Below are 27,036 nucleotides of genomic sequence, written 5' to 3'. Positions count from 1 at the left end.
CTTTCAAGGGAAACGTGCCCAAGCAAAACTCAGATTTTGATTTTCCTCAAATCTTATGACTCAGCAGGGCATAAGGATCTTCCTGTGTGTGATGGTTTGAGTCAGGTGTTCCCCCATAGACTGAATTTTTGATTCCTTGCTGGTGACAATTTGGGTGGTGAAGCATTCTGGAAGAGGTGTGTTGGTAGGGTTGGGCCTTGAGGATTATTAGTTACCTTGTTTCCAATGTTAATTTGGTCATTCTTCTGCTGCTGTTGTTCATCTGATGTTGGCAAGGAGGTGATGTCCAGTTTCTACTCATGCCATGCTTTCTTATGCCCTCATGGAGCTTCCCCTTGAGACTGAAAGCCAAAATGCACTCTTTCCATTAGCTGCTGCTAGTCAGGTGCTTTGTCTCAGCAATGTGAAGGCAACCATGACACTGTGTGACCTAGCACTGCTCTGCACATGGCTCTCTGTTTGATGAGGTCATAATGTTTTCTTTGTATGTATCTCCTACTTCAATAAAGAGGGAACAAATTACTTTTAGAAATGTGTCCACCCATCTACTTTGCCTTTGGGGCTCCATGACCACCATCCTCAAATTGCACCGCAACAATCCTCCTGTTTCTGACACACAGTGTCAGCATCAGCAAGCCCACACCAGCAGTTTGCTTACTTCTAGGCTCACAGCTTGAGTTCTGGGTCATTAGATCACAAGATTGGCTAGGGGAGGAGTCCTGTAATTCTGTGATGGGCTATTCTCCTTCCAAGGTCATCCTACAGAGAAATATCTGAAAGCCTCAATCATTCAACACTCATAACACTGTTAATGAGATGGAACAATCAGAGAGAAGGCAACACCATGCATACACATCCACAGCAATCCCAGGCCCCAGGGAGGAAAGCTTCTCCTTGTCGGATGTCACAGGAGAAATGATATCCAAAACCCAGCCCAAATTTATGGACATAAACACAGGAGCAAGGATTCCACACAAAGGATGAATCAGATGGGGCCCCTTCAAGTACTGTTGTAGCTGCTTCTACCCCATATTGAATGGTTTTCTGACAAGTTCTACATGCACTGTGGTACCACACCTAGGTTCTGAGCTCCCTGAGACTAGGATATCTTTCAGCGGCTCTTGCTAGTACCCAATGGTGTCCTGGGACTGATTTAATGCTTGTCAGATGCAAACAGGGGAACAAGAGACCCAGAGAGAAAGACAGCAAGCAGTAACCAAGGCAGAACAGACAGGCAGGTAGCCAGGGGACAGGACTGAAGCACAGCCGTTGCTTTATAGGAGCCAGGTGTCACTCAAGCCCAGATGCCACAGTGTTTTACCAGGGATCACTCTCTAGTCTCTGGTCTCCTCTAAGACGGTCTCAGACCAGTGACTGAGGCAGACTACTCTGCAGATGCCTGGGAGGCGGGGTCCAAACCACAACAACGAGTCCATGGGAAGCTGCAAAAGGCTTTAGGTCTTGGTCAGATAAATGCTTTCTTATTCTTAATGGAATCCTGGCACCTGCTAAGTCTCATCAAAACTGTGTTGGCCAGTGGAAAGCCTCAAGTACCCAATTGAAAAGTAAAGAAAAATGAGTCATAAGTTGAAATAATATAGCTTCTTGGGTATAGCCAACTTCTTAATATTTCTGTAAATTGAAGATCACAGAATTTCTCCCAAGGATATTAACCGTGCATATCAGCAAATCCAAGCTGAGTTTGGGGTGTTTTGTGCATATCCTGAAATGTCATGGGTGGCTTTGGATTTTGACACAAAGGACAGATATCATTTGCTCTTCTGCACTAAATTTATCTCCTCGGCCATTGTTTTTAGCATTATGAAGGAGTTTATTATGAACTATAAAGTTCATAATATTATAATGCTAGTCTTATTTAATATATAATGACATCATCTGTTCTATGCTTATTTCAAAATGCAACAAACAGACATTGTGTGCCCAACCTGATACCTGATATTTAAATTACTTAGGGACCAAAAATATAAATAAAATTTATTTTCCCTGAACAAATATATAAGGAAATTTGTTGTATTAATGCCTGAATCTCAGATATAGGATACCATTTTTTAAAAAAAGAAAGAAACTTGCAAATCAGGGCTCATCTGTGCATTTATATCATTCTGCATAAATGCATAATTGTCCCAGTCTCAGACACCAGATGGTATGTGCAATTCATCCTCTATTTCACTGTATCTTATCACATTTAATCACTGTGGCTGCACCCAATTATAAATGTAGCATTTACAAAGTTGCCTCAGTTGGCAGTAAGAACAGGTATTACAATGACCAGTTATACACAACAGTCAGAAATACACCAGGAATTGGAAGGACTGGACCTTGGTCCCTGTGGAAATATACAGCTGCAAAAAACATGCTGAAATTCCCTGTGCTGAGCTCAATGTGAAACACACATTATGTTACCTCAGAGGAGAGAGCTGGAAGGAATGTTCAATGAAGGCATGATGCAGAGTTCTGGGGTACACCTGGGTGGGGTATGATGCTATCAATGGGAGCACACAGAAAGCCCCATCTGGGACATGGATTTTGCCCCAACCTAAAATCTGTTTTCTGGACTTCTGTGTTTTCAACTAAAAATATTACTGCTCTTCTTTACTGTGTGTGCAAACACTATCTTCTGCTAATGTAATCAATGCAGGTCATTCCAGTATGTCCCTCAAGCCCTTTGCTTTGCTTATAACACAGATAAATACACACATTCATACCAGCACACTCATACACAAATGCGTACACACACACTCCCCCGTCTACTTTTCTATACTCCTTTCACCATGAAAGCCTTCAAAGTGCTAAGTGAACCCCTGGGGCTATAAGCTGGCATGTGTTGACCAAAGTAAAGGTTAGACATGCAGCCAGCCAAATGGGTTGGAATAGCAAACCCAGCCAGATGATGGCTACTCTGGCTATGGAATAAATCATATGTGCAAGAAGAAACCTTCACAAAATTGAAGAAGGGAATGATCTGATCTGACTTATACTTCAGTAACAGTGACTTACAGCTGGCCATTGTGACCAGGTGATCAGGGGAACAGAGGTAGTATATATGTTCTGCACTGCCCAAAGAATCCACAGGTTTCCACCATGATATTCATGTTCACCTGGAAACCTAGAGAGGCATGAGCCTATGCAAGTGTTTCCAACAGAAGCACAAGTGGTTGGGTATTTGCTAAAATTCCACACAAATTGTAAGAAATGTAAGTGGGAAGAGACAAAGCAAACACCTAAACTTATTGAAACTGGCAAGTGTTTCCTGAGCAGACTATGGATAGGTGACAGTGTCCACCAAGGATGCTAACCAGGAAACACTTGTCAGTCCATCTGCTTTCACTCTGGTGACCAGCTCCCTCCATCAGGATCTTGAGTCCTTTTGAAAGGTGTCTCCTGTCATAAGATTGAGTTTATTGTTTAATCCTTGTATTCCTCTCTTTCCTTTATTGTATATTTTAAGTCTATCTTGCCATGCATGATTGCTCTTCCTTCTGACAACATTATTCTTTTATCAACAAATCAAATCTCAAATGACTCATTGTTTCTCCTATGCATTTTGTATTGTTGTTTCTCAACTCCCCACCACCCTCTCTCTCCTCTTCTGTATTCTGCTTTGCCTGGAATGTTGGTAGTCTCCTATTGTCTCTGGAAGCTTTGGGCATATTCACTGTCCCTTGGTAGAAACTTGACAGGGTTCTATAGAGATCACCATGTCATGAAAACTGTTTTCTATGCATTCTCCTGGCTACAGATTAACTTTATGAGATGTATGTTTAATTTATTTTGTTTCAGTCTTAGGAATCTTGACATCAAAGAAGCAATACATACCTTCAGTTCTGGAAGATTCTCAGCCATGGTTTCTTTGACTAATGCCTCTCCCTGTTTCCCTCAACTTCACACATGATGGCACACATTGGTCATATTTCTGTAGCCATATTCCATACATATAAACTCTTCTTTCATACTACTATTTATGTTTTCTATATAGAGATATAGGTAATATGCTCAGATATATTTTTGTTATTTTCTTATTCTCCCTTCAGACCCACCTACTCCACTTGATAAGACACACTCACATAGTAGTCAAGTTAAATGACGCATTACATCTCATTCTTAACTATTTTTGCTCTTTTTCATACTAGCTGGTTTTAATAATTAAAAATATAACCAATGCTATATAGGTCTGTTGTTGCTTCTTCTGTTGTCTCATATCATTCCCTTGAAGTGTCTCCATGTGGATTATAAAACATTCTTTTGCTCATCTAAGGTGGGGGTTCTTTGTTTGTAGAATAGGGATCCTTGACCCTGTGTTATCTGAGACACTGTATAGAGAACTTTCGGTTTTGACCCACAGAGTCCTTGATTTCTGATAGGGGCATAACAATTTTCAAATGAATTTCACCCAATTCTCCTTCCTCTCCTACAGGTGGTGGAGTCAGAGCTGTGTCAAATCCTAGGACACACAAGTATTATAGATCTTGTGTTCTACCAATGGTCCCAGTCATGTCACAAGCATCATCTACCTATTTTGGCCAATTTTTTCACAGCTCTTTTCTCAGACATGGGTAAACTCCCAAGTTCTCATGTCTCTACCACACAGCCTCACAAGTTGCAGGCCACACCTCCCATCTGCTGGGATGTCAGTACTGCAACCCAGCCCAGGGCTTTCCTAGGTTTTCTTTCCTCAACCTTAACTTGTGCTTAGCCTTGACTTTAAGACCTTTTTTTTTGTTTTTGGCTTTGGGGGTCTAGATGATTCACATCTTTCCTTCTTATTCACTGCATTGAAATGAATTTTGTTATATGCCCCATAATACTTTCCTGGACTTTCGTTGGGAATAGGGAACTTCTGCATAAACTTCTGCATAAGCTCAGGCTTCCCTCCTAATCCCTTCGCTGCAAACTTTTGCGAGAAACAGTCTTTTCCCCTTCCCCAGCAGATGTGGCTAGCTTTCCACTAAACTATGGACCATGTTAAGCTCCCAGAAGACAAGCTGACTGGCTGGCTGGCTGATGCCTCAGTTCCTAGGCAACGCTAATTCTTCTGGAGTGCCTGACCCATGTTGAGAACTTAATAAAGCTGGTTATCTTCTACTCAGTATCCAAGAACAGCAGTCAGGGAAGGCACTGTTTTCCAAATCACACAATTAACAGGTATTCTCTTAAAAAAAAAAAAAAAAAAAAAGCACACAGCAGTCACCTCAGGTATCCTGAGACAGGAGAGACAAAGATGGGTTGTGGGTGGCTAGGAGAAAAAAATGATTCTATGTCCATTTTCAAAAAAGTCACCTGCCTCATTACCCTCATTGCTTAGAAATCTTGAAATCCCAGGATGACGTGTCTTAATGAGGGTAAATAACAGCAGGGACTGTCCATTGTTCAGAGTCACTTGTGGGTAAAATCAAGAACATAAGGCTTCTAAGTACTTTACTTCTTATGTTTGTGTGTGCATGTTCATGTGTAAGTGCATATGTGTGTGCATATATTTGTGGAAGCCAGAGGACCACCTCAGGAGCCATCTTCTGGAACATTGTCTACCTTTTCTTGAGATAGGGTTCCTGGTATCACCAATTAGGATAAGTAGCAACTTCAGGGATCCACATATTTCTACCTCCTGAGAGCTGGGGTTATAGACATGTGCCACCATACCTGACATTATTATGTGGGTACTAGGGATCAAATTCAGATCTTTATCCTTGCAAAGTAAGAGCTTTACTCTCTGAGCTATCTCCTCAGCCCAAATGCATCACTTCTTAATCATGCACTATGTGTGGTGGTTTGATTCAGGTGTCCCCCATAAACTTAGGTGTTCTGAATGCTAGGTTCCCAGCTGATGGATATTTGGGAATTAATGCCTCCTGGAGGGAGTGTATTGTTGGGGGTGGGCTTATGGGCTTTATAGCCAGTTTCCCCATCCCAGTGTTTGGCACACCCTCCTGTGGCTATGGTCCATCTTCTGTTGGCCAGGGGGTGATGTCCACCCTCTGCTCATGCCATCGTTTTCCCCTGCCATCGTGGAGCTTCCCCTCGAGCCTGTAAGCCAAATAAACCTTTTTCCCAGAAGCTGCTCTTGGTTGGGTGATTTCTACCAGCAATGCGAACTGGACTGCAACACTATGAAAAGAGAAAAGCTACTATTGAACCTATGAGTGGTATGTAAGATTCTACGCATCTGGACAAAATTCTCAGAACAACCTGTAGTTTATGTGTCTGAATGGTCAAAATGATGGCATTAGCAGTAATAACAATAAGAAAGTCTCTTACCTTATATTTTTAGAAATATTTTTAATGCTTAAATTTTGCTCTTGGGCTGGAATTTCTATATTTCCCAAATATATAGTTATAGGACTGCCAGTGGTCACAGTTTCTTTAGGTGATAATTTCAAGGGTTCTGCTCCTACAGAATTCTTGGTGCTAATAAATCCTCCTACTTTGTAGCATATTTCTGCTTGCAAGTTTATGTCATAATAGCTGATTTTCTTCATTTTAATTGGGTTACACAGCACAGGCCTCAATATTTGCTGCACATTGCAGCAGATCTATAACAAGCTCTCTAAGCCCTGCCATCATTGTCTATCTTCCCACATCAGAACTCTATTTGCAATAAGGGCAAATAAACCATAAACTGTATGTAAACAGACAAATCCATGAACCGACATCTGTGGCCACGCCCACGTCCCTATATTTTTTACTGTGGTCTTTTAAAAAAGCAAACAGTATCACATATCTGTCAGTAAAGTTTGAAAAAGTTGATAGAGTCTTAACTTGTTTTCCTATATTAAATTGACAGAATATGTCACAAAGGAATTCTTGCTATGTCAAGATGAACTAACATGCTGCCTGAATGGCGTCAAGAAACAAATACAAATGGAGACAGTTTGAGCACTAAGTTGATGAGTTCCTGTAACAAAGATCATTCTTGAATACTTATTCTTTTTTTGAGAGGTCTCATCACGGGAACACACTGCAATATCTGCCTCCCTGGAAGAGGCAAGGGTCCCCAGACAACCAGTGTGCCCTTTACTCTGGTGACCATTGGTTTATGGGATTCAGAGCTGAGCCATCTCTGTTCTTGCTAGGAAGCAAGGAGCTGGAAAATGACAACAAACTGATAACCCTTCAAATTCATTAAGGATCTAGGCCTCCAGGTTGCAGAACTTTGAAATACAGACTATGTAGGCAATTTGCATAATGAAGCTGTGATCTACATTTTGCCTCTATATGATTAAAATTTGGGGTTTTCTGAAAAATGGGCCTTATAATTATAGGAACTCACAGCTGTAGGATTCTGAGGTCTCTGCTATCCTGTAAACTTTGCTCCTAGTCTCATTTGCTTGGCAGATATTATCTTCTGAGATGATGTTAATTATCCAAAGAAACAGTTCTCTCCAAAAGAACTAACCGTTAAAATGCAAATAGGTGTCTCCCACTTCACTGGTTAGCCAAGAAAGGCTGCTAACAGCTTTCTGACAGGAGGGAGAAGCTAGAGGAGTGGTGCCTCAACCTGGCCATGTCAGGAAGGCGTGATCAGCTCCATGTGAGCTCTGCAGCTTCCTCTGGCTCAGATCCCTTCAGTGCTGTGGTGTTTATGAGTTAACACACAGACGCTGCCGAAGAAATTACTGAACAAAAAAGCTGATTCCAGATTCCATTCGCTACACAGGGCCAACTCTCACTTAGACTAATTACTTAAATGATTTAAAAACGTATGAATATTCATATGCCAGTGCTTCTGAAAAATAAGGCACAGCTGAGCCCAGCACCAGCCTCTCCTCCCCTTCTCTTGTTTGGAGCAATTCCACTTGCATATCTGAATCACCCTTTGGGAGGGACCCAGAAAACTAGTCCCAGTGGGGAGAAGGAAGGCAAGATCAGGCAGCCACACTCAGTCCTGTCTCACACCCCACAGACCAACTGGAGGTTCCTCCAACCCCTCAGGTCTTCTCCACTTGGACATATGGGATTACTTTTACATGAGGTCCAACCTGCCTCATCTTGAAAATTTACTAGTTGAACTGGGCATGGTGGCACATCTTTAATCCTGGCACTTGGGAAGCAGAGATAGGAGGATGAGTATGAGTTTGAGGCCACCTTAAGACTACATAATTAATTCCAGGTCAGCCTGGGCTAGAGTCAGAGCCTATGTCAAAAAACCAAAAGAGAAAATTTTAAGCTGGTCCATCCTATAGAGCAATACACATTTGGGTTATGCTGACATCTGCAAAATGGAGGTTAGTCAATGGGTAAACCTGGGGTATTACCTGTGAGCATCTAGAACAGGGACTCTGGCCTGAAATCTGAGGAGTCCTGATAAAAAACTGAAGGTAGGGCACCCACTTTTTACAATGCAAACAACATGGTTGATTTGTGTCAGCTTTGGTCCCTCTTGGACACAATGCCATTGCCCCAGAAATGCACAGACAGGAATCAGACAACCATTCTTGGTAGGAAGGTAGAAGTAATGTGCCTACTGTCAGTCAGTCCACACCAGCTCCAAAGCATGCTCTTCTGGAACCAGAATCCCCTTCAGCGACATCTCATAGCAACACACTGCACAGAGCACACAATCCACGGCAGATTAAGAAAAAAATTACAAAACTCCAGTGCCCCAAGGACAAAAGACACATTGGGGAGCCCCACAACACCCATGCAGTAAAGCACTATCCCAGTGAGGATATACCACACATGTTCCCATAAAGGGGAATACCTTTCTGAGGCAAGATGCACCTTTCTTAAAACTCTGGAGAGACCAGGAGAAAAGGCTTATATAATTTAATGGACTTCATCATAGATGCCTCTATGTGTTACAAGCTTGGGGACACAGGAATAATTCAGAAAATCATCAAGATATCCCACCAAATTAAGGAAATTAATTGGTAGAATTTTTGAGTTAGCTCTGTATTCAATATGTTCCATTTTGCAGGTATGTCTGTCTACAAGACACTAAAGTCTTGAAACCCAGATTCCTAGTGCTGGCAAGGGGCTTGCTGACAGTAGATGAGGCAGGAGGGGCTGAACTCTTGACCCCAAGGCAGGCCTTAGGCCAGTCCTTCTCCCCAAAGCTCTAGGACTGGCTAATTTTGTAGCTGGCATTCTTCTTTAAAGCAGTTTACAAAATCTAAACAGAGATTCTGAACTCTCCATGGACTGGACAAGGCATTTATATTTTCTTTATCCTTCCTTAGTCACACTATTGTTCACTGTTACAGAATTTAGTTAACAAACCACCTTCCCAGGAGTTTCACTGTCAAATGTCCCAGCTGCTGGACCCAAGCTGAAACTTCAGTTACAATGGTCTGTTTACTCTCACTGTGGCTGGCAGGTTCTTACACACCCCTTTGGGTTCAGCCACTAGAAGTAAAAAGTAGTTGCACCAGGTCTTATCTAATGTAAGAATCATCAGAAGACTTGGTTAATATATTTGAAGCCAGAAAAACTGGTTAAACTTGGTTAAGCACCATATGAAAAAGATTGAAAATATTGCAACTTAGAGACAAACTTCTGCCTAATGCTGCTATTATGGTTAATGCTATTCATGTTTCCCATCAAACACCACAAACAATAGACATTCAACTTCACCATTCTCTAATCCTCCAGCAATTTTCCACTCACTTCAACCCTTGAACCACGACAGCATCCTGCCTACTAGAGGGGGAGGAAGCAAAAGTACTCACCTTCTGGCTCCCCGCAGAGGGTACACTGAGACTCTGTGAAGAGAAGAGACAGAAAGGATTGTTAGCCAGGAGTTCAGAATGCTCATGAGGAGATAACACAGCTGGGCTCCACTGCCCAGAGACATTGAGCCCTCAGCTCAATGAATGCCATCCCCTTGCAAATGCCTTATGCCTTATGTTTTCTAAACTAATGATCTCTCTTTGTCCTAGGCATAAGTGCACATTAAATACATTTATAACTGGACACAGCTTAGTACATTCAAGTTACTTAGATGAAAAAAGATGGTACACTCACCATATAATTTCAATAGTTAACTTACTTTGACTAAAACTCTGTCACTGCTCCTTCCAGGACACAGAAATGATGAGCAAAAATATATCATATCTCAGTAAAGACAATAAAATTATACACATATTGGCAGAGTTGTCCACAACTTGGACTGTGACTATGCATTTGGCTCTGCAGAATGGACAACAATGCTTAAGACACCAAAGCAGCTACACAGCAGATCCAACAGCACAGAGAACTTTAGGCTACTCCTTATAGTACAGTGTTAACCAGAAACACACACTACCCTTTCCCTAAATTCTCACAGGAGCTGCATTTGAGTTTCCAAAGCTGCACTCTGGCTGACATCAAGTTGTAGAAAGCATAGTGACATCCAAGTACAACAAGACACATACTGAAGTGCAAAAGATACAATATGTATCCAGAAATACACATTAGGGTACGGGGGGTATGGTGACTTTTGTGTGTACCTAGATATGCACATGGATGTATAGAAGGCATGATGATCTCTACATCATCAAGACATACACAATGGACTGCAAAAAGGCCCAGAAGCATCCACATGCATCACCACATGCTACTGTGATAGCGAGGCAGAAGGGCAGAAGGCCAGGGTGCAGAGCACCCACTGAGCACTTGTTCTGCGGCACCTTCATAAGCAGACCAGGCAGGTGTCTCACAAATCCCGTTAGAAAAGTGAGCTGAAAGCCACACCTGCTTGGTCTCCAGAAATGAGAAGAGGCAATGCTGCCTTTGGCCTGTAGCAGCCAGCATGGTTCCCACATAAAACCACAATTCCCAAGCAGATCACCTAAATGTCTGCTTCAGAATATAAGTATTAGGTCACTTCTGATTAAGATAGTGACATAGTAGCCATTAAAAATAGCCGGGTGGGGAAGATAAGCAGAAAAAGACTACCATACACTCTTCTACTGAAAAGTGAAGGTGTATAAGGAATTATCAACCGCAGCAGAGAAGCAGGGGAGACTAAGAGCTTCTAGCAGCCACACAAGCAGCTAGAATTGGCTCCCGCCATGGCACTAGCAGTCCCGGTTCTCTGTAAAGAGCTATGCCATGCCAGTCCCTGCCTGAGCTGCAGGAGCAGTACCCAGGTGAGGGGACTCTCCACTCATACCAGCCTCCTCACAAAGTCAAAACCTGAAGACAGCAGGGACCAGCTGAGGGCTCATGAGGAAAAAGACCACAGTGACCAGCTATGCAGCTCTGGTACATCTTCAGACACCCTCCACAGCCTTCCCTACCCTAACTATCAGTGCCGGCAACTACTGGAGATCTGTGGAAGGGAGGTCAGCCACACAGATTCCAGTACAGGCTATCAGAACAGCAGATACACTGACCCAACCAGCCTAGCCAAGACCAGAGTGTAATAAAGAGTGACACAAGCTGATACTCAGCAAAGGTGAGACCAGAAGCTATTCCAAAAAGTAATGGTCTACTTACCCTGCATCAATACCTGCCCCAAAGCTGGTATATAGGCCTGCATTGGAAGTGCTAATCACACCTTACATGTCAGGGCAGGTTATGTGCTAATTTGATTGATGGCTAGCTTTATTATTATTAAATAAGCTGCATTTTGGGGTTTTCTTCTGTTGTTCCCTGATTTGCAATGCTGTTGTCCTTTTCTTCTGTCATTCTTTAAAAAAATGTAAAAACTTTTTATTTATTTATTTATTTGAGAGAGAGAAAGAGCAAGAGAGAGACAGAATGGGCATGCCAGGGCCCCCAGCTACTGCAAACAAACTCCAGATGCATGAGTCCCCTTGTGCATCTCGTTTACATGGCTCCTGGGACATTGAACCATGGTTCTTTGGCTTTGCAGGCAAATGCCTTAACTGCTAAGCCATATCTCAAGTCCCTCTTCTGTCATTCTTGAAGGCAGGGTCTCACTTAGTCCCAGGTTGATCTGGAACCCATTACAGATCAGAAATCTCAACCTCCTAGGTGACAGGATTAAGGATGTGGGGCAAGACACACCTTTAGGGACTTTGACTTTGTTAGATTATCTATTTTAATCCCCAGTTGAATTTTAGAATTTTCTTGTACTTTCCACAACTAAAGCTAGAATAACTAGAATACTTAGCAGGCAAACCCACCAATCAGGGTCACTTCTGAACCTAGAGCAACACCTGGCATCTTAAGTTCCTACCCCCAAGATATATAACATAAGATTTACTCATGTAAGAATACTGCAAATAATGAGAAAACCCAACAATAAAATTGATTCAAAGTGCAAAAGTATCTACATTATAATATAAGAACACAAAAAATTAAGACAATATAATTCCACCAAAAATTACAAATCCATCAGAAATGACCTCCACTGAAACTGATTTAGATGAAATGCCTGACAACGATTTCAAAGGAATGATAACTATGTTCAAAGAAATAAAATGAATCAAAGAAGAAAACAAACTTCTGAAGGATAACACAGGAAACCACTTAATGAAATACAGAGGTCAATATGATACGAGTAAGGGAATGGAAATACTGAAGAAAATCCAATCAGAAATACTAGAAATGAAAACAACAGTATGTCAAATAAAAAAATAAAACCCTGTAGAAGGTCTGGAGAAATGGCTATGTGGTTAAGGTGCTTGTCTGCAAAGCCTAAGGACCTGAGTTTGATTCCCCAGTTCCCACATAAATCCAGATGCACAAAGTGGAACATGCACCTGGAGTCCATTTGCAAAGGCTAGAGGCTCTTACATGCCCATTTCCCCCCCACTTCTATTTCTCTATCTGCAAATAAATAAATGAAGTAAAGAAAACTCTATAGAAAGTCTCACAAATAGAATGGATAAAGGAGAGGACAGAATATCTAAGAAGACAAGGTGGCTGATCTAACACAGTCCAGCAGACACAACCTAATAGGAAGGTTGGAATGGGAATTTCAAGACATTCAGGGCAGTATGAAGAGATCTAACATAAGAACTCAGGGTATAGTAGAAAGAGAAGAATTCCACTCTAAAGGCATAGTAAGTGTTTTCAACAAAATCATAGAGGGAAATTTTCCCCAAGTAGGAAAAGACATGCCAATACAAATACAGGAAGCCTTTAAAAACATCAAACAGACAAAACCAGGACAGAAACTCTCTTTGCCATATTATAACTAAACTACTAAACACACAAACCAAAGCAAATATACTGAAAGTAGAGAGGAACATCAAGTCATATATAAAGGCACACCCATCAGAATAACAGCAGATTGCTCAATACAAACATTGAAAGCTAGAAAGGCTTGGAGTGGTGTATTCCAAGTTCTGAAGGGTAACAATTGTCAACAAAGATTACTTTATCCAGCAAACTATCCATTCAAATTGATAGAGAAGTAAGGACATTCTACAACAAAAACAGAATAAAGAAATATGTAACAACTAAATTGGCTCTATATAAAGTAACTGAAGGGATCTTTCACACTGAAGAGAAAGAAAGGCATGCATATGAAGAAACAGGAAATAATAAACCCTACTCAAATAATAGTTAATACAAGAGAGTAAAGAAAGAACAGGGAGCACTACAAAACAAGAAGAATGGCAAGAATAAATTCATATCTTTCACTAACAACTCAATATCAATGGCATGAATGCCCCAACCAAAAGACACAGCCTTATAGACTGGATTAAAAGGCAGGATCCGTTTCAGGCACAAAGGTTTTCAGCACAAATGTTTTGGTTTTCTCTTGAAGTTGAGTTTTAAGTCCTTGAGGTTACTGTTCTAGCAAAGATTTTGCTGAGAAATGTGTTGAACAGTTTTCAACTTGTTAGTACAAATGAACACTCGAAATAAAGTTAGACATTTTTTGTTTTGGAGTTCCTTTAATGCTGTGGAAATTGGAGCATAAAGAATAAGATTGGGGGGCTGGAGAGATGGCTTAAAACATGTGTGCCTGAAACTGATGAGCTGCAGAAGGATGAACAGGAATACCAGCGATTGTTCAATAATGTGAATGGGAGGGAACTTTGGCTGCTAAACAAAATTTGCATAGAAAAAAAAAAAAGGCAGGATCCTTCTGTCTGTTGCTTCTAAGAAACTTACCTCTCCATAAAAGACAGACACTATCTTATGGTGAAAGGATGGAAAATAGTATTTCAAGCAAATGGACCTAGAAAACAAGCAGGCATTGCTTTCCTAATATCTCACAGGATAAACGTCAAGCCAACATTAATTAAGGAAGATAAAGAAGGTCATTTTATATTGATTAAATCAAAAATTCAACAGGAGTACATTACAATTCTAAACATATATACACCTAATACAGGTACTCCAAATTTCATCAACCAAACACTATCAGACTTAAGGTCACAGATAACACCAAGCACAATTGTAGTGGGTGATTTTAATATCCCACACTAATCAATTGACAGATCATCCTGACAAAAAATAAACAGAGAGACAACTGGATTAAATTATGCCTTGAACAAATGGACCTAACAGATAATTATAGAACACTGCATGCAAATTGCTCTGAACACACATTCTTTTCAGCAGCACGTGGAACATTCTCTAAAATAGACCATATATTAGGACACAAATCAAATCTTTACAAATATAGGAAAATTGAAAGAATTCCTTGTATTCTATCTGATCATAATGGTATTAAACTACAAATCAACAAGAAAACTATACAGCATACACAAAATCATGGAAAATAAGCAGTACACTATTGAATGATGAATGGGTCATTAAAGAAATAAAAAAGGAGCCGGGCATGGTGGCACATGGCTTTAATCCCAGCACCTGGGAGGCCAAAGTAGGAGGATGGCCATGAGATCGAGGCCACCCTGAGACTACATAGTGAATTCCAGGGCAGACTGAGTGAGACCCTGCCTCAAAAAAACAAAATAAATAAATAAATTCATAGAATACAATGACAATGATAACGCAACATACAAAAACATTTGGTATACAATGAAGGCAATCCTAAAAAGGAAATTTTTAGCCTTAGGTACCTATATTAAGAAAATAGAAAGTTTGCAAGTAGACAACTTAGTACTTTACCTTAAGGCCTTAGAGAAAGAAGAACAAAACAAACTGAAAATTAGTACATGGGAAGAAATAATGAAGATTAGGGCAGAAATTAATGAAATATAAACCAAAAAATATAATATAATCAATAAAACAGAGTTGGCTCCTTGGAAGGATTAGCAAGATTGACAAACCCTTAGCAAGTCTGACCAGAAGACAGAGAGAAAAAGCACAAAGTAATAAAATTAGACATGAAAAATAGTATTACAATAGCTATCAAATAAATACAGAAATCAGAAGGATATACTTTAAGAACATATACTCCACTAAGGTTGAAAATCAGAAAGAAATGAATGATTTCCTAGATTTATATGACCTACAAAAATTAATGAATATGAGATAAGCCATTTAAATTAGACCTGTAACAAGTACAGAGATCAAAACAGTTACTAAAAATCTCCAAACTAGCTGGGTATGGTGGTGCACACCTTTAACCCCAGCACTCAGGAGGCAGAGGCAGGAGGATTGCCATGAATTTGAGGCCACCCTGAGACTACATAGTGAATTCCAGGTCAGCCTTGGCTAGAGTTAGACCCTAACTTGAAAAACAATCCTCCAGACTAAAAATGTCCAGGCCCTATGGATTCATTGGTGAATTTTAATTCTTCGTGGAAGAACTAGCACCAATGTTTTGCAAACTTTTGCATAAAATAGAAAAGGAAGGAATACTACCAAACTCATTCTACAAAACCATTATTACCCTGATAACAAAACCAGACAAAGATAGAACAAAAAAGAAAATTATAAGCCAAACTTCCTTATGAACATAGATGAAAAAATTCTCAACAAAATATTGGAGACAGAAGATAAGAGAATATCAAAAAGATCATTCACAAGCTGGGCATGATGGTACATGCCTTTAACCCTAGCACTTGGGAGGCAGAGGTAGGAGGATCACTGTGAGTTCAAAGCCACCGTGAGACTACATAGTGAATTGCAAGTCAGCCTTGGCTATAGTGAGACCCTACCTCGAAAAACAAAACAAACAAACAAACAAAAAAATTCATTCACAAGCCTTCCAGCACTCAGGAGGCAGAGGTAGGAGGATCGCCATGAGTTTGAGGCCACCCTGAGACTACATAGTGAATTCCAGGTCAGCCTGAGCTAAATCAAGACCCTACATCAAAAAACAAATAACAACAACAACAAAAAAAACCAATCACTCACCCTGACCAAGTAGGCTTTATCTCAGAGATGCAGATGCAGGGATGGCTCAACATATGCAAATCAATAAATGTAATACACTATATAAATGGACTTAATTTATAAAAATCACATGATAATCTCAATAGATGCATGAAAAGCATTTGACAAAATCCAACATCCCTTCATGGTAAAATTCCTGAAGAAACTGGGAATGGAAGGCACATATCTCAACATAATAAAGACTATTTATGACAAACCTATAGCAAACATAATACTTAATAGGGAAAAACTGAAGCTTTTCCACTAAAATCAGGCAGAAGACAAGGGTGTCCACTGTCCCTACTTTTATTTAATATAGTACTATAGGTCTCACCTATAGCAATAAGGCAAGACACACATAGAAAGAATACAAATTAGAAAGGAAGAGATCAAATTATCATTATTTGCAGATGATATGATTCTATACATAAATGACCCTAAAGACTCTACCAGCAAACTATTACAGCTGACAAACACTTTTAGCAATGTAGCAGCATACAAAATAAACACACAGAAATCCATAGCCATCCTATATACTAACAAACATTCTGAGGATGAAATCAGGGAATCACTCCCATTCACAATTGCCTCAAAAAAAAGAGTACCTTGGAATAAACCTAATCAAGGAAGTGAAGGATCTCTATAATGAAAACTTTAAAACACTCAAGAGAGAAAGTGCATAAAGCACTAAGAAATGGAGACATCTTAGATTGGAAGAATCAATATTGTGAAAATGTCAATCTTACCAAAAGCAATATATACATTTACTGCAATTCCCATAAGAGGAAGAAAAGATCATGACATCAAAATAAAAGACTGATTGAGACGGGGAGGTGATCTGATGGAGAATGGAATTTCAAAGGGGAAAGTGGGGGGAGGGACAGTATTACCATGGGATATTTTTTATAATCACGGAAGATATTAATAAATATTTTTTTAAAATCCAGTGGCATTCCTCACAACAATAGAAAAAATAATCCTAAAATTCATTTGGGGGTGTAAAAAACCTCTAATAACCAAAACAATTTTGAGCAACAAAAATTAGGCTGGCAATATTACCATACATAATTTTAAGGTATATTACAGAGCCATACTAACAAAAAGAGCATAGTACTGGCACAAAAACAGATTAATTGAACAGAATAGAGGATCCAGATATATATCCAGGCAGCTACAGCATTCTGATTTCTAACAAAATGCCAAAAATATTCATTGGAGTAAAAACAGGCTCTTTAACAAATGGTGCTGGGAAAGTGGGATATCTATATGTAGAAAGATTAAAATAGATGCTCATCTCTCTCCATACACAAGATTTAAGTCCAAACTGATAAAGACCTTAATATTAGACCCAAAACTCTGAAACTGCGAAGAAAAAATAGAGGAAACACTTCAACATATTGCCATTGGCAACAACTTTCTGAATATAACCCCAGTTGCTCAGGAAATAAAACCACTAATCAACCACTGGGACCTCATTAAATTAAAAAGCTTTTGTACAGCAAAGGACACTGTGAACAGAGCAAAGAGACAACCTACAGAATGGGAGAAAAAAAATTGTCATCTAGATATCTGACAGTATTTCTATCCAGGATATACAAATAACACAAAAAAATAATAAGAAATCAAACAACCCAATTAAAAAAATGGGCTATGGAACTAAATAGAGAGTTCTCAAAAGAAGAAATACAGATGGTATTTAAACATCTAAAAATGTTTTACATCCTTATTATCAAGAAAATGCAAATTAAAACTTCTTTGAGAGTTCATCTGACTCCTGTCAGATGGCCATCATCAGGAAAATAAGTGACAATAAATGTTGGCAAGGATGTGGTAAAACAGGAAACCTTCTGCACTGTTGCTGGGAATGTAAACTGGCACAGCCATTGTGGACATCAGTGTGGAGTTTCCTGAGACAGATAAAAGTAGATCTACTATATGATCCAGCTATACCACTCCTAGGTATATATCCTAAGGACTTGTCTCACTACCTTGGAGATACTTTCTCATCCATGTTTATTGCTGCTCTATTCACAATAGCTAGGAAATGGAACCAGCCTAATGAGTGGATAATGAAAATGTGGTACATTTATACAATGGAGTTCTATTCAGCAGTAAGGAAAAATTAAATTATAAAATATGCAGGGAAATGAATGGATCTGGAAAGGATTATACTAAGTGAGGTAACCCATACCCAAATAGCCAAACACCACATGTTCTCTCCCATAAGTGAATCCTAGTTACAAATGTTTAGACTTATATGTGAATTGGAGTAAAAAACAGTAGCAGAGACCAGTAAGCTAGAAAGGGGATATAAAGGAGGGAGGAGAAGAGAGGACTTATGGAGATGGTATTGTATATATGTAAGTAGATGAACAAATTACTTGGGGTGGAATGGTCTGTGAGGTCAGGGGAAGAGACTGAGTAAAGGAAGGGTGGGGGAGGGTTAATCAAAATTTAAGATGTCATAAATAAGCCATATGGAAACCTACTTTGTGGATAATGGTGTGACCAGAAGCCACATACTGTCAGTAGAAAAATTTCATTGCCAGGGATGGGATGCCTTCCAGTGAGTAGTTGGCCAGGGACATCCCTGATGCCCCCAAAACATTATAGGGCATTGCCAACGCTCTTGATTTCCCACCAGAAATAGATGATAAGACTCCACATGCTTAGGTTGCAAGGTAGTGAGAAATCAAGCTGGAGCTAAGTTGAAAACCTCCTCCTTGTAGACCAGCTGACAGAAAGCTGGTAAAAGCTACACTGCTTGAAGCCCAATAGGAGAGAGAAGTCATCAGTGGTGATAAACAACAGTGGACACTGCAAGCCTTAAGTTTGGCCAGCCAGGCAAAATGACCCACGTAGTATGTCTGTAATGGGAGAAACCAACCACTCTCTAATTGGACTGGAGGTCTGCTTTATGGGAGGGAATACATGCCAGGTACTGAAAACCTAGTCAAAAGTCTATGTTTGGGGAGGTCATGAGCTCTAAGTGTATGAACACCTGCTATTGTCTGGCTAAATGCATAATATACTCACAAAACTGCCCTGGAGCTGGAGAGATTGCTCAGTGGTTAAGGTGCTTGCCTGCAAAGTCGAAGGACCTGGGTTTGATTCTCCAGTACTCACATAAAGGCAGATGCACAGTATGGGAAATGTGTCTGAAGTTTGTTTGTAGTGGCTAGAGGCCCTGGAGTATCCATTCTCCTGCTCTCTCTCCTTGCAAATAAATAAATTAATTAAATATTTTAAATTAAATACCTGACCTGTAACCGCTTTTCTTTTTTAATTAATTTATTTTTTATTAACAACTTCCATGATTGTAAACAATATCCCATGGTAATGCTCTCCCTCACCCCCACTTTCAGCTTTGAAACTCCATTCTCCATCATATCCCCTCCCCCTCTCAATCAATCTCTCTTTTATTCTGATGTCATGATCTTTTCCTCCTATTATGATGGTCTTGTGTAGGTAGTGTCAGACACCGTGAGGTCATGAATATTCATGCCATTTTGTGTCTGGGGGACCATGTTGTAAGGAGTCCTACCCTTCCTTTGGCTCTTACATTCTTTCCGCCACCTCTTCCGCAATAGACCCTGAGCCTTGGAAGGTGTGATAGAAATATTGCAGTGCTGAGCCCTCCTGTCACTTCTTTCCAGCACCATGATGCCTTCTGAGTCATCCCAAGGTCACTGCCATCTGAAAAGAGAAGGTTCTCTACCAAAAGTGACAGTAGTGTTAATATATGGGTATGAACATTAACAGAAGTGCTTATTGGGCAGTTTGATAAGCATAATATATACATTTAGCCAGACAGCAGCAGATGTTATACCCCTAGGGCTCATGACTACCCCTGTCTTAGGTTTTCAGTATCAGGGATGTATTCCCTCCCATGGAGCAGGTCTCCTGTCCAATTAGATGGCCATTGGTTTCCACCATGACAGATGTGCCACTATTGCACCCATTGGCTCATATGGCCTGGCTGGAAAAATTTAAGACTTGCGGTGTCCACTGCTATGTATCTTCACTGGTGATTTTTCTCTCTCCCATTGAACTGCATGTAGAATGGCTTCTCCCAGCTTTCTGTCAGCTAGTCTACATAAAGGAAGTTATCAGCTCAGTTCCAGCAGGACTTCTCAGTGGCCTTGCAGCCCAAGTATGTGTAGTCTTCAGCAATAGGGTCTTGCCATCTATTTCTGGTGGGAAATCAAGGGCCTTGGCAATGGCCTATAATGTTTTGGGGGCATCAGGGACCTCCCTGGCCAAAAACTCACTGGAAGGTATCCCGCCCTTGGCACTGAAAATTTTCTAGCAACAATCTATGGCTCCTGAGTGTTCCATTGTCAAAAAAAGTAGGATTCCATGTGATTTATTTATGTCCCTTATATTTTGATGAGCCCTTCCTCCACTTTTCCTTTACTCAGTCTCTTCCTCTGACATCACTTGGGCTTTTTCACCCCCATTAATCTATTCTTCTACTTACATATATACAATACCATCCTATTAAGTACCCCCTTCCCTTCCTTTCTCTAACCACTTTTCTTAACATTCATAGCCATATGTTAACATGACTCTCATTTTTGGCTACAGAAGCTTCTCTTTTCAGATGGTGGTGACCACTGGGATGACTCAAAAGGCACCATAGTGCTGAAAAGAAGTGACAGAGGAGTGTTCAGCACTGAAACATCTCTATTACACCTTCCAAGGTTTAGGGTCCATTGCAGAAAAGGTGGCAAAAAGAATGTAAGAGCCAAAAGAAGGGTAAGACTGCTTGTAATGCAATCTTCCAAACACAAAATGGCCTGAATATCCATGACCTCACAGAGCCTAATACTACCTATAAAAGAACAGAGATTCCAATTGAGAGGGGGAAGGGCTATGAAGAAGAATAGATTTGTGAAGGGGAAAGTCAGGGAGAGGGGAGAATTATCACAGTTTATTGTCTTTAATTATGAAAGTTATCAATAAAAATAGTTTCAAAAGAGAATATAAGTGCTAGAAGCTATCTCAGGTCATGGCTCTCATTTATCCCAGTAAGAAAGTTACTTCTGATGTAACAGCTTGTGTTGTGAATGTCATCAGCATGCCTAGGTGCCTGATAAGATAAGGAACCCCTTAACATGATTAAGAAACCCCTAAACTTGAACACAGATCTTCTTTACATGGCACTAGAAGCATGATGTTGGACCTGAAGCCTTGAGCACATAGTGGTGTTTCAACCCCTTACTAGGGCAGAGCACAGACAGCCATATGATCCACAGGGTACCCAGCATGGAGAACTCAGGGCCCCTCACACTCAGGACAGCAAAGCCAGATTGACCCTCAGTGACAACCATCCCACTCTCTGTCCTATGGACCTGAAGTCAATAGCCACTGCTTTCATGGTAAGTGAACTGAACACCAGATCTGGCTCAGTGTCATGCAAAATACTTCCCAGAATCCACATCAGCACTTAGAATCTTCCTCCATAGATTTCAGACATATGCATTCACAGCATAATAATGAATGCTTTCAGTGAATTCAAACCCACAAGTGAGATCAGAAGCCTCATGGACAGAGGCATTGGCTCAACCAATAGCAAATTATCTTTTCTAGAATACAGGTCTTAGGAAAATGCCATTTCAAACTGAATTATGAACACACACAGATCTCATGGTTTAAGAGAGAATTTCCAGAAAGATTATGTATGTTCTGAGCCCAGGACAAGCAAGCACATTTATCCCTCCCAAGCACACTACGGGTATGTTTTGCTATGAAGGCCTGTAGCTACAACAGCTATAAGGCTTACTAGATGTGTATGGGTTAGGTGATGCATTTCAGCAAATGTGTCCTTGTGCAGATAGAATTTCAACTGAAGTAAATGATTCCAAGGAGCCCCCAACTCCAGCACACTGTAGTTGCCAATGGAGGTACTAAAATTTGCATGAAGGAGCCACATCCAATACTGGGAAGTTATGCTGGGACACAGACATGCTTCCTCCAGCTCACATTCTCCCAACAGCAGTGCCATGACCCCTGGAAACATCTGACATAACCATGTGAGCCCAGAATATGGTCCATGTTAATGGTGGCTGGCTGATCTCATCCCATGACTTTCACTCTTGAAGATAACTCTCCACTGTCTCTACCCCTCATCCTTGCTGCTCCTGTGCCCACTGTCCATGTGGGGATTCTGGTGATAAGTTCAACAACTACAAAAACAAATATCCCATGCACAGTAAGAACATTGCCAGCTTTAACTATTGAGACCCCAGCACAGCCCTGGGTGAAGGGAACTCATAACAAGCTGCTAGTTCTGCCAAGGACCCAGAAAGTTTCTAGTAAAGGAGTTACCCAGAAAGTGGCTATTACGGGTTCTGGAGTTAGTGGAGTTAGGCAGGAGGCTGAGATTCATCTTTATTCCTAAGCAAAGCCAGAGCAGGCTTGGTCCTGGCATCATGTCCAGCACACAAAAACCAGCTTTTCATGTGTCTAAGATTAATATTTTTTTTAAAAAATGCCTAGTTAATGTATCATTAATATTTTCTTCCCTTTGATATTCATATTTTGAATACCAGGTGATATGAATGGAAAATGCATGATTCCCTAGTATATTAAACTCAAACTTAAGGAGAAAAACAGCAGATCTATGAGCAATGAAATAATGGCCAGGATTAGTATATGTGGAATGGAGAGCTAGGAAGCATGAACATGCTAGTTAAAACAGGAAAGCTTGGGCTGGAGAGATTGCTTAGTAGTTAAGGTACTTGCCTGAAAAGCCAAAGGACCCAAGTTTAATTCTCTAGGACCTATGTAAGCCAGATGCACAAGGTGGCACAGGTGTCTCAAGATTGTTTGCAGCAGCTGTAGGCCCTGGCCTCTCTTTCTCTCTCTCTTTTGCAAATAAATTTTTTAAAAAGTAAAAGAAACAGGAAAGCTTTGCAGGAGCACATCACATGGAGGAGAGATGCACAGTTTCTAGTGCTGTATACTGGATCTTGGGGTATCACCCTGATGCCCATGTGCTAAAACTTGGTTCTCAGCCAATGGTGGTATTGGGAGGTGATCGAACCTTCAGGAGGTGAGACCTCATGGGAGGAAGTAGGTCACTGGAGCGTACTCTTCGAGAAGCTATTGGGTACCTTCCCTACCCTTCTCTCTTTGCTTTCTGACCACCTTATGGTGAGCAGCTTTCTCTACCTCATGATTCTGTACGTGGCACAACAAAACCAAAGCAACAGGACCAATGGCATGAACTGAAAAGTCTGAAACTATGGGCCACAATTAACCTTTCATCCTCATCAGCTGATCATCTTGACTATTTTGCTACAACATAACACTGACTAATAGACTATGGGCACTAGAGAGGCACTGGGAAGGCATAGAGAAGAGTATTTTGAAATGGAGAGATATTGTTTTGCCATGCATTTATAGCCTAGATGGTAAGCTGAAGTGCAGGTGATGGAGACTTCTGGGGGTCCTTTATTCTAGATAGTAAGTGACTATCAGTACACACTGGTACAGCAGGATTGGGTGTTACTATTACTCAGCCCTGATCAGTGAAGGTCAGCCTGAGTAGGTAGGAGACAAAGGCCGACATGTGCTAGAGTAAAATGACAAAATGTTTCAACTGGGCACTGGTTATATAGAGAGGGAGACAGAGGTCAAGACAGACCAGCAAGACTTGGTGATGAGTTCAGAAGACTCTTAGAGAGGAAAGGACAGGATTACATGGTGATATCAACTTTAGCTGCAAGGTGATGCTGCTCGGCCCATTTATATCAAGTTCTGGTCTGAGATTTTACCCACATTAATTCTGTCCATTAGTCTAGGACCTCAGTGAAATCCAGCAGGAAGCTGGTGGTACTGTCTTTCAATCATGACTTACTAGGAATGTGAACATTTCCCAGGGGAGCATGACACTGACTGCTTAAAGGAATGGACAGAAAATGATCATTCATGGAGGTTAGAACATGTCAGGAGACCCAGGCCCCTGGCACAATGTGAGAGGCAGATTCCTCAGAGCCTTTGTTTCACTACGTTCCCCTCATCCAAAAGGGAAGGTGAGCTGTTCCTGCACACATAAAGGAACGTGTGGGATGGGGTGTGACTGGCTGAGCTGCTCTGGGAATAAATAGAAGGAAATGTACCACAGTTCTTGGTAGCCAGCACTGGACCTGGGCTTCGTGAACAGCAGCTAATGCTCCACCAGCCTGAGTTCCTAAGAAAGATGCTGGCCCCTACTCTTTGTCCTTCCCTGTCTGTCACTCCAAGCCTCTGTCTTCCTCATAAGAGTATGTGGTGATGTACACAGGGCTTGATCTTCCATCATTTTCTTCCTGAAAAACACCTATTAAAATATGTGCAATGCAATGAGACGTGAACTGAATACACTGTGGATTCATCATCATTAGTGTGACTCATTTAAATTAGGAGATGCCTCTACTAATTTATGCCAATTAGCTCAGACACAGAAATCTGCCCATGATTTCATGTGTGTGTCTGTACCTGTGACCCTGTGAGAATCTGCTTTTTCCCAAAACTACTGAACATAAACAGCCAGAGACAAACATAGTAGGCATCTTATTTTAACCTCTGAGGGAAAAAAGAAACAATCTTTGTGAATTGTAACACATCTATGGAAGGAACTCTAAGTGCATAGATATTTTTTGAAAGGCAGCTTCCAGCTCTGTATAGGAAGCAACATCCATACCCTCTCTGTTCTGTCATGGAAAGAATCCCTTGGACACCTTTCCTCTTCCAACTGCAGAGCTCACTGGGGCTGAGGGTACAGGTGGTAGCTAAGGGATGAAAGAGATAAAGCAGTTTTCCTAGATCCCCATGAGGAAATAGCCCCCATGTCCATGTAAACCTCAGTAAGTAGCAGTTGCCCCAGATGCATCATTTAGGCCAGAACTGGCAAGGTCAACTTCAAGTTCACTGACAAAGTCCACATTCCTGGAATAGTTCCAAATCCACCTGTGCATAAGAAAAACACCTGTTAGTTTTGTAGGCCAAAGAGGAGCTGCCTGCTGTTCTGAGCAGTCTGACCCATGAGCTTAGCTCCAGTAGTGGGGCAGACAGAGAAGGGATGGCCATAAGAAGTGTGGAGCTCAGGAGCTGCCAGGACTGTGCATCCCAGGCTTGGCATTGAGCTGTCATGGCAGTAGTACTAATTATCTTCTTATGACTGCCTCCTCTCCCTCCAATGGGAGAAATTACAGACAGGAAAGGAGCACCACTGACATCCTTGAGCTCCTACCTCAAAGGCAGGCAGTGTCCCTATACATGAAGGTCAGGGGTGAAAGGCTGCCTGACCACCTCACCTGAGACTGTGATCATTCTGTAAACGAGCAGAACCTCTGCCAAAACCTGAGGACCAAGCAACACTTGTTCCCCCCTAGGCACATGGTATGATATAGTCACATGACATGATATGAACACATGACAGAATGAACCCACAACCATGTGACTGTATAACATCATACAGGTCAGAAACCTATCAGTCAGTGGAAGGTGCTTATATAAATTGGAACCAATGTTACTGTGGGAACTTATGGCTCAGATGGGAAATTATCACATATTAATACTTAAGGAAAAAGGACAAAACACAAAACATGGCATCCAATTTTCATTTTAAATATGTTTCTTTAGTGTTCGTTCAGTACATATTTGTACTGTTCCTGCTGGCCATTATGCTTGACATTAGCTGGTATTCTTGTACAGAGACCTCCTGAAGATATATACTTAACAAATGAGTAGTAAAGAAGAGGTTCTCAGAAGATATTTTTAGGAAAGAATTGTGGCAACAGTGCTGGAAGATGTATAGTAAGGGAGGGTGGAATGAAGTAAATGAAGTAAAAATTTCAGTAAACAGAACTGGAGAGATGGCTTAGTAGTTAAGGCACTTGCCTATAAAGCCAAAGGACCAGGTTCGATTCCCTAGGACCCACGAATGCTAGATGCACAAGGTGGCACATGCACCTGGAATTTGTTTACAGCAGCTGGAGTACCTGGTATACCCATGTATTTTCTCCCTCTCTCTTTCTCTCTCCATTAAATAAATAGAAATAAAATATTTTAAAAAATGAAAATTTCAGTAAACATATGTTAATTTTTAATTTAAAAAGTGACATTTATAGCTGGGCAAGGTGGAGCATGCCTTTAATCCCAGCACTTGGGAGCAGAGGTAGGTGGATCACCATGAGTTCAAGGACCTTCTGAGACTACATAGTGAATTCCAGGTCAAGCCGGGCTTCAGTAAGACCCTACCTTGAAAAACTAGAAAGTGACATTTATGTTGCAATTTATCTGTAAAGGAAAAAAAATTCTGGAAGAAAACAAATGCCTCAGTATTTAACTTTGCCACTGTTACAGTATGCTTTTGTTCTAATTTCAAAATAAGAAGAAATCTTGATTTTATTATTCATGGGCAGGAATAGATTGTACTTACTGAGTCATTCTAGAGGTAGGTAAGATAATCGTGTGGATGTCTCAGAGTCACACCTGGCATGTTTTGGTCATTGACAAGTGTTTGCAATTTAAAGATACTTTTGGGACCAGGGAGCTAGTTCAATGGGTAAAGTGCTTCCTCATAAGCATGAGAACCTGACTTTAGATTGCTAGTGGCCACATGAAAAAGCCAAGGTGGGGGGCTGGAGAGATGGCTTAGTGGTTAAGGTGCTTGCTTGCAAAGCCTAATGGCCTGGGTTTGATTCCCCAACACCCACATAAAGCCAGATGCACAAAGTGGTACATGTATCTGGAGTTTGTTTGCAGAGCAAAAGGCCCTGGTGCACCTATTTTCTACACTCCCCTCTCTCCTTGCAAATGAGTAAATAAAAACATACTCTTTAA

At 40.9% G+C, this 27,036-nt stretch overlaps 1 protein-coding gene across 4 annotated transcripts in view; it reads right to left on the bottom strand.

The window, feature by feature from the left end:
* Dlgap2 (DLG associated protein 2) overlaps nucleotides 1–27,036 on the bottom strand; it is an 802,536-nt gene that overhangs the window by 311,717 nt on the left and 463,783 nt on the right. For all 4 annotated transcript variants that reach the window (XM_045131440.1, XM_045131441.1, XM_045131442.1 and 1 more), the window contains one exon: nucleotides 9,684–9,716. In XM_045131440.1, the coding sequence (XP_044987375.1) occupies nucleotides 9,684–9,716 (33 nt within the window). The remainder of the gene's footprint in view (nucleotides 1–9,683; nucleotides 9,717–27,036) is intronic.

Source organism: Jaculus jaculus, chromosome 12, assembly GCF_020740685.1.
Source record: "Jaculus jaculus isolate mJacJac1 chromosome 12, mJacJac1.mat.Y.cur, whole genome shotgun sequence".
In the NCBI taxonomy this organism is placed as follows: Eukaryota; Metazoa; Chordata; class Mammalia; order Rodentia; family Dipodidae; genus Jaculus; species Jaculus jaculus.
Note: the sequence above shows the minus strand (reverse complement) of the source record. Positions and strands in the feature narration are given on the sequence as shown.